Here is a 12924-nt window from a genome sequence, read left to right on the forward strand (position 1 = left end):
TGTCTGTTTCTCAAACTAGACACTCTAATGTACTTGTTCTCTTGCTCAGTTGTGCAACGGGGCCTCCCACCCATCTTTCTATTCCGGTTAGGGCCAGTTTGCGCTGTTCTGTGAAGGGAGTAGTACACAGCGTTGTACGAGATCTTCAGTTTCTTGGCAATTTCTCACATGGAATAGCCTTCATTTCTCAGAACAAGAATAGACTGACGAGTTTCACAAGAAACTGGACAAGAATACTGGACAATTTTTTTTTTCTTCTTTCTTTCAAAAACAAGGACGTTTCTAAGTGACCTCAAACTTTTGAACGGTAGTGTATATACAGTAAATGTTGAAGGACAGTATCTTATCTAATTCCTTATTCCAAGCTGACGAAACTCAACTCTACGGTGAAGGTTGTTTCTGATGAAATCCACCAACTCCACCTATTCACCCAAGGTCAATACTTCAACATTTTAAAATTATGAAACACTTACCTTGTACCTATGTTTGTCATCTGTAGTTGCATGCCTTTCTTTGTTTGCTGAAATCAATACTTTTGAATTAAACATTAATCAAATACAACCACGGACTGTTTCCTTGTTGGGATTCAATTAGCACATGCACATTTGTGCTGAGGTCCCATCTTAGAGCAACAGCAATGAGCAAAAAGTCTGCGGTTGTATATGATTAATGTTTATTGAAAAAGTATGGATTTCAGCAAACAAAAAAAAGGCATGCAACTACAGATGACGAAGAAAGGTACAAGGGAAGCGTTTTATACATTTGCAAAAGTGTTGTATTGACCTTGGGCAAATGGAAGTAGTCAGAGCTGAATTCCACAAAGCCTGGTCTCTACTCAACTCTGTTGCTGGAGTTATTCAGAGACTTCCTTCACGGTGGAGTTGAGTTTAGTCAGCTACCTTCTTCCAGGGTACAACCCCATAATCCATGGTTGTTGTTCACATGTGAGTAAATGACTGAGTTTCTAGCCTAGGCCTATGAAATCCACCTTGGATGCATATGGTTTCATTCACAACGTGGATGAAGCTGTCCAACAAAACGGTTTGTCAATTTGCAACTGAAGAAAGAAAGCCTATTTATCAACACACGTAAGGCCAATGAGGCCTTTGTCGCTTATGTAGGCTAATTTGCAAGCATATTCATTCGTTTTGTTGCAATCAGGTGGCTCCATGGGCTTGTAGCCTACTTGCAGAAGTTGGCACAATAATCCAAAAAACAACATTCAATGGATGGCATTATTGAAGTATTACAATTGCTATATAATTATAGGCTGCAGGCCTATTTCCATCGAGATGATTTACCATGGTGCGTCATTGAACCATTTCTATTGAAGGAAGACATTTATACTCCTCCTATAATTCCTCATGAATTAATTTAACCTTGAAAACTATGCAGATACAATTAGATCTATAGGCTACGCTCAAATAGCTTATACCTTGTAAGTGGGGGTGACGCAATGTTTAGCTGATCAGACGTAGGCCTAAGAAGGCTATATGACCCTGAAAAATCCCAATCCTCATAAATCAGTCATTGCCCACAATAATGGGAATGAATAGGGTGAAACAATTATACAGTTGCAACTATCTCGGTCTTCAACTAACCAACTTGATCTGCCTCCTCATGCCAACTCTTCCCCCCTGCCAATCCATTCTCATAAATGATTTTGAAACCTTTTGATGTTACATGGACAATGTGGTAACAAATTGTAAAAAGCAGGGTATCTAGCTACAAAGTGACCTGCAAAACCGGGTTTTATGGCATGTTTTGTAAGTCTAATCATTTTTCCGAATTGCAGAGATTGCTGCAATTACTTCGCATGCACCTTTGACATTAATTTCTCCAGAAAAGGAAAACGTGGGTCCCTGCCCTTAGGTCTATTTAAAAAAAAGTTTGGTATACTTTTTGGTCCAATTTGTTTGAAGTAAAGCATGTCCTCTCTCTAACCTGCACACCCTGCACACACACACACACACACACACACACACACACACACACACACACACACACACACACACACACACACACACACACACACACACACACACACACACACACACACACACACACACACACACACACACACACACACTCTCTCTCTCTCACACACACACACACACACGCTAAATTGCAGATTGACAGGAAATCTATTTATTAATGAAGCATTTTCCGTACTGGATTGGAGTGATGATATTTGTTTGTTATTTTACAATGGCACTGAAAGTTTTCTAATTCATAAATCCATCAGCGGTTGCTGTGTATTTCCTGGTTATTTGTTCATGCATGATTCAAATGTAATTGTTTTGTCTATAAAGCCAATGTTTCTGTGTACCCTACATATTTGTCAGTGTTGGCAAACAAATGTTGACATTTTGGCTTATATGGTAGCCTATATAGGCTATGCCCTGCATTTGCCACAATGCTAAGCTAATTTATGTGGGAAAATATGACAAATGAGCTCATCCTGTGGCCGATTTATCATCCGTCTTCCCCTATTTGTCATGCAGTTTTTTTTAGATAGTAGATTTACAAACGCAACTAGGGACAGTATAAAGAGTGTGAAGAATTCAAGTTAAATTATCATCAACATGGCGGACTGACTGTAAATAGAGTCGTCGCAGATGCACAGTCGAGAGCAAAAGTTGCCCTTAGCCCCTACGCCTCATTGCGAAACTTCAGGGATGATGTGTCGCAAAAACCCATCGGCTTGATAAACCACAACCGCAGTGCAGAAGCCTTTATTCTCGACCATTTTATTTCATTCCATTGCCGCGGAGCCCCCGAATAAAAAAAACTGCTTTCGACACCTTAACGCACGGAGAACGAGAGAGAAAATGGCTGTCTCTTTTAGTCTATCCATCTTATTTTTTTATCGAGGTTTTAAAATGGGCGCATGTGACAGCACCGAAACGGATGTCAATTAAATAAACGAGATAGCTTAATGTTATGAGGTTAATATCTGTAGCCTAACTGTCTGGAGACCATAAAGTAAAAAATGTTACCAGCCTGCCAACGGAACAAACCCAACCCATTTTGTCAAGTGTTGGCTATGTGGCAATATAACAAAACTATGAACGTTTGCTTTATTACATTACATTATTAGATAAATTATGTTCTTGTTGCCTTCAACCACAGAGATATAGATATATTTTATAATTGTGTTCAAATTCCACACCCCTATCCGCGAGAGCGGTGATCACTTTTGGCAGTCTATTTCAGTCATCTCAAAATGTTCACACATGTTGTTGTTTTTCTGCAACCAATGTTACTTAATTTAGGCCTATACATTCCATTCTCTGTAAATTGTTCCTATGGGAATTTTATTGTTCTAAATTATGTTTGGAAAGGATTGACATTGTGAATATGCTAGTCTATGGTAACGCGCTGGGTCTTGTGGATTTAATGTGTTTGTAAATCAAATGAAACTCAGTGACATTTTGTACCATTGATTATTTTCACAGATACCCTGGCTGGCCTTGTAATTTATACAATTAAGCTCTATCGAAACAAACAGAAGTTGCCTATGCCTCTTTCCCTCCCTCTGCGCACACATTCCACATCCCTCCTCCTTATCAGCAAAAAGTGTAACATTGAACTTTTGTGTTGGCACAATTGTGTGGACGGAAATGTGATCTCGGTTAAAGGCCTAATGAAAATAGCTTGAAGGTCTTGGTTATAGATGTGACGTCCTTTAATGACCAACCGGACGAAAATAAAGGTGACATTTTAATTATGTCCGATGCTAAATGTGACAGCTGTTGGCCAAGCTTTTAGACAACTAGCCCCAAGAAGTTGTGTTGTTATGCAAATCTAAACAAAAATAGTTGATACGCGCAGAGGACTTGAAATGCATGATACCTGTGTGTGATGGTGTGTGTGTTTGTGTGTGTGAGAGAGAGAGAGAGAGAGAGAGAGAGAGAGAGAGAGAGAGAGAGAGAGAGAGAGACAGAGTGCGTGTGTGCGTGCGCGCGCGCTTGTGGCAAGTATGTGTTCGCGTGTCTGCATAGAAGACGAGAAATTAAGATTCGTTCTTCCCCTTGTACATGATGTCCTTGCCTTTGCATGATGTTTGTTTTTTTCAGCTTTGCTGAGCGCCGGGTAATGGCGGTTGCCCAGATACGAGCGAACCAATAATCTTCTAACAGGTCGACCATGCACCCATATATGGCTGCAACCACTGCTGCACTCCAGTCGCGCGGATACCAATGCTTACCCCGAAGAGTCCCGCAGCCCGTTTTCCTCCCGTAAAGCGATGCACAAAATTCATTCCTGGCATCATGTTTGCCTGTGGAAAAAAACAAGAGACAAAATGAAAACCTAATATTAATGTATATGACGAATAATAACACGAGGGACGGTTCAATAGCCCATCTAACCTATTTTCTGCATGTCTTTGTCCTGTACTGCTTCTATCCCAACGGGGATTTTGAGATCATTTACATTAGGACATGGCTTGTAATTGACTAGATGTTGATGTGTTTGCATGGATGCCGTCGTGGGCCTAATTGATATCATAACAAACAATGCAATAACATGCATTGATTGGCAAAGAGGGGGTCTTTTGTTTCAACCATATCCATTGCAGCTTATCCATTGCAGCCTGTCAGCGCAATATTGCCATTAGCCTATTGTCATTCCCAATGGATCAGGATGGACCTATAGGCGTCTAATTAAGCAATGAGGAGTCTGTTCCGTGGTTTAGGCATGCAGTCCGCATTTGAGATTTGCTTTGTGTTACTGGCTGCATGGACCTGCATGTCTCTATGCTTTAGGGTGGTCCGCTATGAATTAAAATTGACATGCATGCTACACTGAAACAACCATTAGGCTGTCTCAGTTAGGTTGTTCAATTATACGTTAGGCCTACCTCTTCTCTCCCTTCCTGTCGAGCAATCGGAAACGGGTATTTAAGTATTGTTTATTAGTCAAGATCTGTGATTTGAAATAGATTATGGCTGGGTCTATCAGGGAAACAATGTTATAATAGGCCTATATGAGTTGTCTCCTAAACTAGTTGCTCACGAGGGCCAAATTATCCCAGGGAGTAAAAGCCTATAGTCTAGAAGTATAAGATGAAGGCTTTCGTGATCTTTGAAAGCTTTGACAATGTAAACGTATTGAAATGAGACAATGCCAATACCAAAGTTGTAGGAAACGTTGTCGCTCCTCACATGTGCAAATACACTTTGACCCTAATAAAGGCCGAGATCTGAGATATATTTTAATCAATATACTTTTTGTCAAATAGTTGTGCGTCCATCTCAACTCATGTGTTGGCCTTAACAGCAATATTATCCGATTGATTATCCTATCTGATATAGCTTTATTTATGTGAATGGGCATAAATCAACCTAATTAGGACCTCATCATTCATTTAAGCCTATATTCTTAAATGGAAGGATGTTTGTGTTAAATGAATGCCTTTTTGTTCGTGTAATTTAGTTCATAATGTAGGCCTATAAACGTTTTGGGTAATCAATCTTAACTTTTGGAGTTTGTTTTCTTTAAGGGAACTTGGCGACGAGGTCTGAATTAATATGACGTTTCAAGAGGATATGGTTATCTTATTGTTATTCCTCAATTAAATATATTTGCGAATGATTTGTAGATGTGTGATCAGCCAAATAGCTGTCAGATTAAGAAGATCAGTTTATCGGTCAATCGCAAACAAGGTCCAACCGAAATGTGACTTCTGCTTTTAACCCAAACCCTTCATATAGGCCTTCAGGTTTTGTGGAGAGGTGCAGGGGACTGCCACACTGGGCGCCCGGGGAGCTGTTGTTGTGGGGGGTTAAGTACCTTGCTCAAGGACACAACAGCAGGTAATAGAATCTAGGATTTGATAGGCCTACCAGCAACCCTTCGGTTGCTAGCTCACTTCCCGCCAGACCCGGGATTCTAACTGGCAACCCTCCAGTTGCTTGCTCGCCTCTAACCGCTAGGCTACCTACCTGTCGCCAATCAATTGGTGTTGTGAGTTTAACCTTTAGTTGAATTGCAAATTCATGTATAGACAAATTAATGCTCTGACAAAAAAAAAAATCGAATGGAAAGTTTGACAATAGTCCAACACGCGGGACATTATTGAAATTGACCTTTTTCTGATCCGACAAGTCTTTGTATGCTATTCATTTGAATCTGTGCTATAATGCCATATACATTTTATTTTAGAGAAATAATATTGGCATAGTAATGATAATACAGATAATAACAATAATAATGATATGATAATTATTATTATTAATAATAATTAAATAAATAATTACAATAAATATGTAGGCCTATCCAATTAACAATAATGATAAATACAAGGATATTAGTATTATTATTTTATCTATTTTGGTCTGACAAACCTCTTGCTTTTACAAATGGCCTATATTTTCCACATACCCCTTCAGTTGCTGTAACGTGGATAAACGCATTAGGCCTAGCTGACTGATTTATGCTGCATGTGTAAACAACAGGATGGCGTGATTTATTACACGTGTCTAATTATTTGAGCAGATCGTAATGAAAGTAAGCTAATTATTTAAAGCACCTATTTCAAGTCAGAGACCACATTTTCCGAGACTGAATGATTAGAGACCACAAAGGACAATATTTTACGGTTAGTTTTAAGTGACAGACTCGTGGAAATTATAGACCTAAATATATCCCTTGTTGAGTGTTGAAAATATGAAAATATGTTGATTAATTGAGGCCCATGCATAGGCCTATAAGCTCTATTCTAAACTTCTATTTTTATATATGAAGCCTAGCCCTACTCAATGAATTAGACTACATAGGCCTACTTCCATACCCTAACTTAAACAATAGGTCAATTTCTGTTTTGCTCAACTTTTTGGTTGGCTATAATTACGTTATTTTCCGATTAGTATAAAGTTCATGTTCAGGTTAATTCATTTTATTTGAGGTCCTACCTAACAATTTGATGGCAATCGCCTACTCAAACACTTTAAAGGCTATAAATTAGGTAAATACTTATGACTAGGCTAACGGTGCAATGTTTTCTCTGATCCCCAGATTCAGACATCTTCGACTGTGTTCGTTAAATGAAGTCAAACGTGTATGGAAACTGTAGCTTAGGTTTGAACGAATAGCCTACTGAATGGAGACTATAATTGACACCATTTATTTCAAGAGAAATAAATACAAAACTAAAACAGCCATTTGTATTTTATTTTGTATTTATTTCACCTTTATTTAACCAGGTAAGCTAGTTGAGAACAAGTTCTCATTTACAACTGAGACCTGGCCAAGATAAAGCAAAGCGGTGCGACACAAACAACAACACAGAGTTACACATGGAATAAACAAGCGTACATGACGCTGTAGGGATCAAGAGAACTAGGATAAACTATTGCACATGAATGTGATCTATAGCCTATGTTCTATTTAGACATAGGACATTTCCTTTAGGCCTATATTGTCTCCTAGTCTCCTCATACAATTTACCTTACCATGACTTTAGGCTATTGATTAAGAGCACTTTAACACTGAAATATTGTATGACAGATCAGCTGATAACTGAAATGTGCACACATCCAATCTGCTTTCCTTCACCTCTTTGGCGTATTACATTTGAGGAACGTTGCTCCCATTGTTCATTTATTTTCATTCTGCACATGTTCTGCGTTTAATATCTGGCGACATATGTTTTTAAAGACCGAATAATCCGAGTAATTGATCCACCGCGCTAAAGCCACCATTTTCCCCTCAAGAATTTTCAGAAGTGGACGCTCCTCCTACTCACCTAGCAACCGCGGGTACGTAGCAACGGCTAACCCAATGGGCTTTCTCTAAATGGTTCCACTGACTGCGGTTCCTAGGCAACGCATGATTTCTTTGATGACGTCTTTTCTGTGCAGGAGTATTATGGGCTGTCTGGAATTCACTCTGCGAGACAGCGGAGAAAAATATCTAGCGTTCACCACCAAGCTTTAGTTAACGGTAGCTGGATTGAAGTAAACATGGAGCTGTCTGCAGTTGGGGAACGGGTTTTCGCAGCCGAATCTATCATCAAACGCCGAATAAGGAGAGTATGTGAAACACATTTTCCTAACTTGCATAATCTATTTTGACTGCTGTTCCATAACGAAGCGTTCTTTTCTATATTTCTGATGACACGCAGGGTCGAATGGAATACCTTGTGAAATGGAAGGGCTGGTCACCGAAGTAAGTTGCGTTGAATTTAATGCTAGAGAACCTTGCTTCTACATGGATGTTGCTGGCTGCTAGCTGTAGCGTTCGCTTGCTAGCTAGGTGCCATATGCTAGTGACAAAGTCAGCGCAGCACGCTTGCAGTGTTAGCAAGCTAGCTAACGTTAGCCCGTATCTATGCTTGCTTTCCCAATGTGGTGGAAAACTAACCCCTGTCAATTGTATTTTTCTCCATAGATTCAGCACTTGGGAACCGGAGGAAAATATCTTGGACTCCCGCCTCTTCGTCGCTTTCGAAGAGAGGTAAATTGTATGGATATGGGCCTGTTCATGTTGTACATTCATTGCATGCAATGTTAGCGGCACAGCAAAATAAAATGCATCCGTCACGCAAGTCGCCTATTGCACTTCGCTCTCTTGATACTCAAAATGGGTGTCTTGCTGTTTCAGAGAGCGCGAAAGGGAACTCTTTGGGCCCAAAAAGAGAGGCCCGAAACCGAAGACATTCCTGTTAAAGGTAGCTATGTTGATATGCATGCATTGTTGAAAATAATCCATCCAACACGCAATGAAATCTACTGAATTTATGGCTGCATGATTGGACACGATTTCTAGCATGTGGCATGTAAACATACCAGTCTCCACCCACTATGTATCCACAGGGTCTTCATCTGGTTAATTAATAAATATCTGTTGTTGCACTGACACGTGAATGTGCAAGTTTGAAGGATCCACATGTCACGTTTTCCCATGAGAATCACCTTTTGTGTACTGGTATTAAGGCAAAATCATATTTAGTGCTGGATGTGTATTTGTGGAGGTGTGAATGTGTATTTAGGGAAATTAGTTAGTTAAGCTGGTGCTAATGGACCTCGATTTTTGTTTTACCCTAATTGAACCCAATCATGGTAAATTGTTTTGGATTGACATGTAGCCAAATTGATCAATAAACATGCCAGGTTAATTGTTTATATTTCGAAATGAACTCAATGTAGGCCTACACGTGTGGCACATAAAATGTGCTTATAAAAGCGAGGGTTCATCTATTCAGGCGTGCATCGATTATTCGGCACGGTTAAAAGTTATTACGTTTTGACGTGTAATAATAAGTAAAGCAATCGTTATAGCTAATACCAAACGTTTGTATGAGATTGGTTTTGAATAAAATCTTAAACTCTGAAGACGTCATCAAACGAATGCACCAGGCTTTACCGAGAGCCGACTATGAAAATGACTTAATACCAGCATCTTATTTAGAGTGCAGGTTCTCACCCAGGCCTGTAAATAGCTGTTTTCAAACTGAGCTGAAAAGACATTTATAACAAGTAATTATTGTGAAAATGTAAAAATGCTAACAAACTGATGTAGCATGTAAATTCTTCAGGGGATATTATGCCAAGTGAAGATTTTGTCTTTTGTCTACTGTCTTCATTTATAATTGTATACATGTATTGTTACAATTATACTCTTTGTTATAACATTGTTTTGCTAATTGCAAGTGCACATTATTTATTAAGCCATTATAAAGCTGCTGGCATACTCGTATTATATATCTATAATGACAAATAAAGAGTATCCTCAACTGGCATTTTAAATCTGTCCTTATGAAAGAGAACATTATACCCACTGAAATTGGAGCAGTGGAGAAACATTGCCCATATTGCCATCAGCAATAGCCTACTTTCAATTTTCCATCTTTGTTGTTGATAAGATTTTCCCCAATTCAAAAGTGGTTATTCTCTGGTTTCCTTCCCCATTTAGGCTCAAGCTAAAGCTAAAGCCAAATCATACGAGTTCAGGAGCGATGCGGTCCGGGGGATACGCGTCACCTACCCGACCCCAGAGCCTGTCATCACCCCCAGAGCCCGAGAGGGGCTGAGGGCCGTGGTCCCCACCATCTTTCCACCCAGCACCGTCAACAGGGGTGAGAGTGTGCGGGTCAGGCCTCCAGAACCAGTCCGAGAGCACCGTCAACCAGTCCTCCAGAGGCCCCCAGGCCCCGATGGCTTTGTGATTGTCCCCAAGAAGAGAGGGCCCAAACCCAAGCTGCGATTTAAGGACAATCCCTTCAATGCTACTTCTGCCGCCACAGAGCCCCACAAGAGGAGGGCAGAGGAGCAGGCGATATACGGCCCACTCAAACTTGCCAAGCTGGGCCTGTCTGGTGGTGAAGAGAGGGGGTCTGAGATGAGGGGGATTAAACTAGCCCACAGGCACCAGGTGGAGCTGGGTGGTTATCCCCACAAGCAGATGAGGCCCGTGGCTAGTGGGAGCACACAGCAGCACTACGGCCCAGATAGGGGCTTGTTGCACTCACACAGAATAGGCTCTGACTCCCAGGCCTGCAGGACTAAAGAATGCCCCTCAAATTACTTATCCCCTCCACACCTAAAGCACCTATCCAAAAAGAATGTGCATCAACCCAGCGAAGAGCTTCCACAGAGGGGGAAGCCTTCACTCATCGCCAAAATCCCTGTGTCACGGATCCTGGGCCAAACAGACGAAGTGACTTGGAAGCCTTGCATGAACAACGCGGAGAAGGTTCTGGTGACTGATGTGACCACAAACTTTTTGACAGTGACTATCCGGGAGAGTAGCACAGATCAAGGATTCTTCAAAGATAAAAGATGATTGGCTCTGATTTTAAGTGTCTTCAGCTGTCTCTCTCTGTCAATCTTCTATCAAATTATTTGGAAAAGTCCAGACTTTATAGTGTCATTTATCAGTCAGATTTTTTATGTAATGTATAAAAGAAAATTGCAGGATTGTATGTGCAGATGTGTATAAATATAATATAGTTGGAAGTCTATTAAAAGTAACGACCAAAATAAAGGAAGTCCATTGAAGCTAATCACCACCCATAGGCTATTTGAAAGAGTTGCATGCCTTGTGTACAGCATTTACTTGTTTACAAATAGCTTTCAGTTTTCAACGATCCACTTTTGAACTAACAGTATACGTTGTCAGACAGGCTATATTTATGTCAAGCTAGTACCTTTTTAAATGTTAGAGGTATAATGTGGGCGCATTTGTCATTCGATTTCACATGTCCAATGACGAACAAATAAATATGGGGAAATCCTAGGCCATTTATAGTGTGAACTGTAGCTCTACCCTATTCATTTCAAACGTTTATCAAGCACTTTTTTGGAAGGTTTAATAAAAAGTGAATCAAATCTATGTCTTGTTGACCTACATGTCCTCTATAAGAGTCTATAGAGCCTTTACAATGCTATAGGCCAGCAGATGTCGGGTCTTGTTTCCAGATTTGATAAGCTGTTAATAAAAATGGGAAAGGTGCTTGATGTTTATGACGCCGTCTTTGGTCGAAGAACGTATATTGACATATTATACATACGGTCTTTCTGTTGACATCTGTGTTGGACATGTACATGAAGTGCTTTCATTGTAACAGGATGATCACAACCTGATGTCACAGTTTGCTTTTGAGATGCTTTCCAGTAAACTCGTTGATATTGTCTCTGTTTCCGGTTGTCATGATTTCTTCCTTCCGATTTTCAGATTCATGGTTTGCCTTGGCTGTGAAAAGAACTGATGGTAATTGAAGATGTGCTTTAATGGAATTACAGGTTTCAGAGATCTTTTGGTGACATGGGATTTTTTTATTTAAGAAGTTGCTTTAGTTTGCATGTTTCCGTTGTCTTAATTTCAAATAGTGTAAAGAATAACTTTGACCATATTTCTGATTTATAGGCCAACTGCAGGAATAGGCTTTGCCGTGGTTCGTAATGACATTTTCTTACCAATATGGTAGTGTCAATTATAGCAGAGAAATAGGTCCTATTTTTCATTGAGATTAGTGTGTTTTGGCAACGGTCCACAAAGGCCTAGACCTTGATTTATATATTTTGTAATGATTCAGATAGTTCCAAAACAAATCAGGACGCAACTCAAATCTATAGCCCTATCTGCGTTCATTAAAAATACAATACTAACTTCACTGTCTTATTTTTATTAAAATGACAAAGATTGCTAAACGAATAGGGTAGTTGGGACTCAGAGACAGCTGATAAAGCATTTTAATAAGAGTTTTTTTTTATTGAATTCTATTTAAATGTAATTGTGCTGTCCTCAGAGGTCGTCCTGTAAGCTTTCCACAGAAAAAAATCGCAGCCTACAATTATTTTAAGTGGTTGACATTGGGCCTACAGGAAGATTTTAATTGTACTTTTGCAAAATGATATTGGCCTTCAACTTTTCTCAAATCGTAAACCAATGCAATCGAGCGCCCATCGGTATCTGCGGAATGGACACGCTGGTTGTGTGGGGTCACAAGGTAGGTAGGCCTGTGTTACCAAACATGTCATCAGAACTATAATAGATTGCCTACGAAATATATAATGTGTTATAACCTGCTATTACCCTTACGTCTGACAGGAATGCATCTGCCTGACAAAAGACTGGTCATTTCTGTATAGGCGATGGCTTAATTGTATGATCAATTTGCATGACTGTTGCGCGCTTACTCTGTTGATTTGACTTGGTTGGTTCCAGTGGCCTATTTGTACGCCCATCCGTGCATTCGTTTTGCAGAATCATTCGATGATGCTCGCATGCCACATGCAGATAGTAATTGAACAGTCTGACTATTGATAGGCTACAGTGCAATTTCTCCAGATGAAACACTCGTCGGGTGTTAGATGTTGTCATTGAATCATGGGGACATAATACAATAAAATAAAAGTTTCCAACAAATTTGACCAAATGCATCAATAATTGTTCGATATTTTTGACAATCAACCAGCC

At 39.9% G+C, this 12924-nt stretch overlaps 1 protein-coding gene across 1 annotated transcript; it reads left to right on the top strand.

Moving 5' to 3' along the window:
- The first annotated feature begins 7869 nt into the window (after nucleotides 1-7869).
- LOC139567535 (chromobox protein homolog 8-like) lies at nucleotides 7870-11636 on the top strand. Its single transcript, XM_071388872.1, has 5 exons — nucleotides 7870-8036; nucleotides 8129-8172; nucleotides 8395-8460; nucleotides 8608-8674; nucleotides 9919-11636. The coding sequence occupies exons 1-5, from the start codon at nucleotides 7968-7970 to the stop codon at nucleotides 10786-10788; spliced, it is 1116 nt and encodes a 371-aa protein (XP_071244973.1). The 5' UTR covers nucleotides 7870-7967; the 3' UTR covers nucleotides 10789-11636.
- Nucleotides 11637-12924: the final 1288 nt, after the last annotated feature.

This window comes from Salvelinus alpinus, chromosome 2 (genome assembly GCF_045679555.1).
Source record: "Salvelinus alpinus chromosome 2, SLU_Salpinus.1, whole genome shotgun sequence".
NCBI lineage: Eukaryota > Metazoa > Chordata > Actinopteri > Salmoniformes > Salmonidae > Salvelinus > Salvelinus alpinus.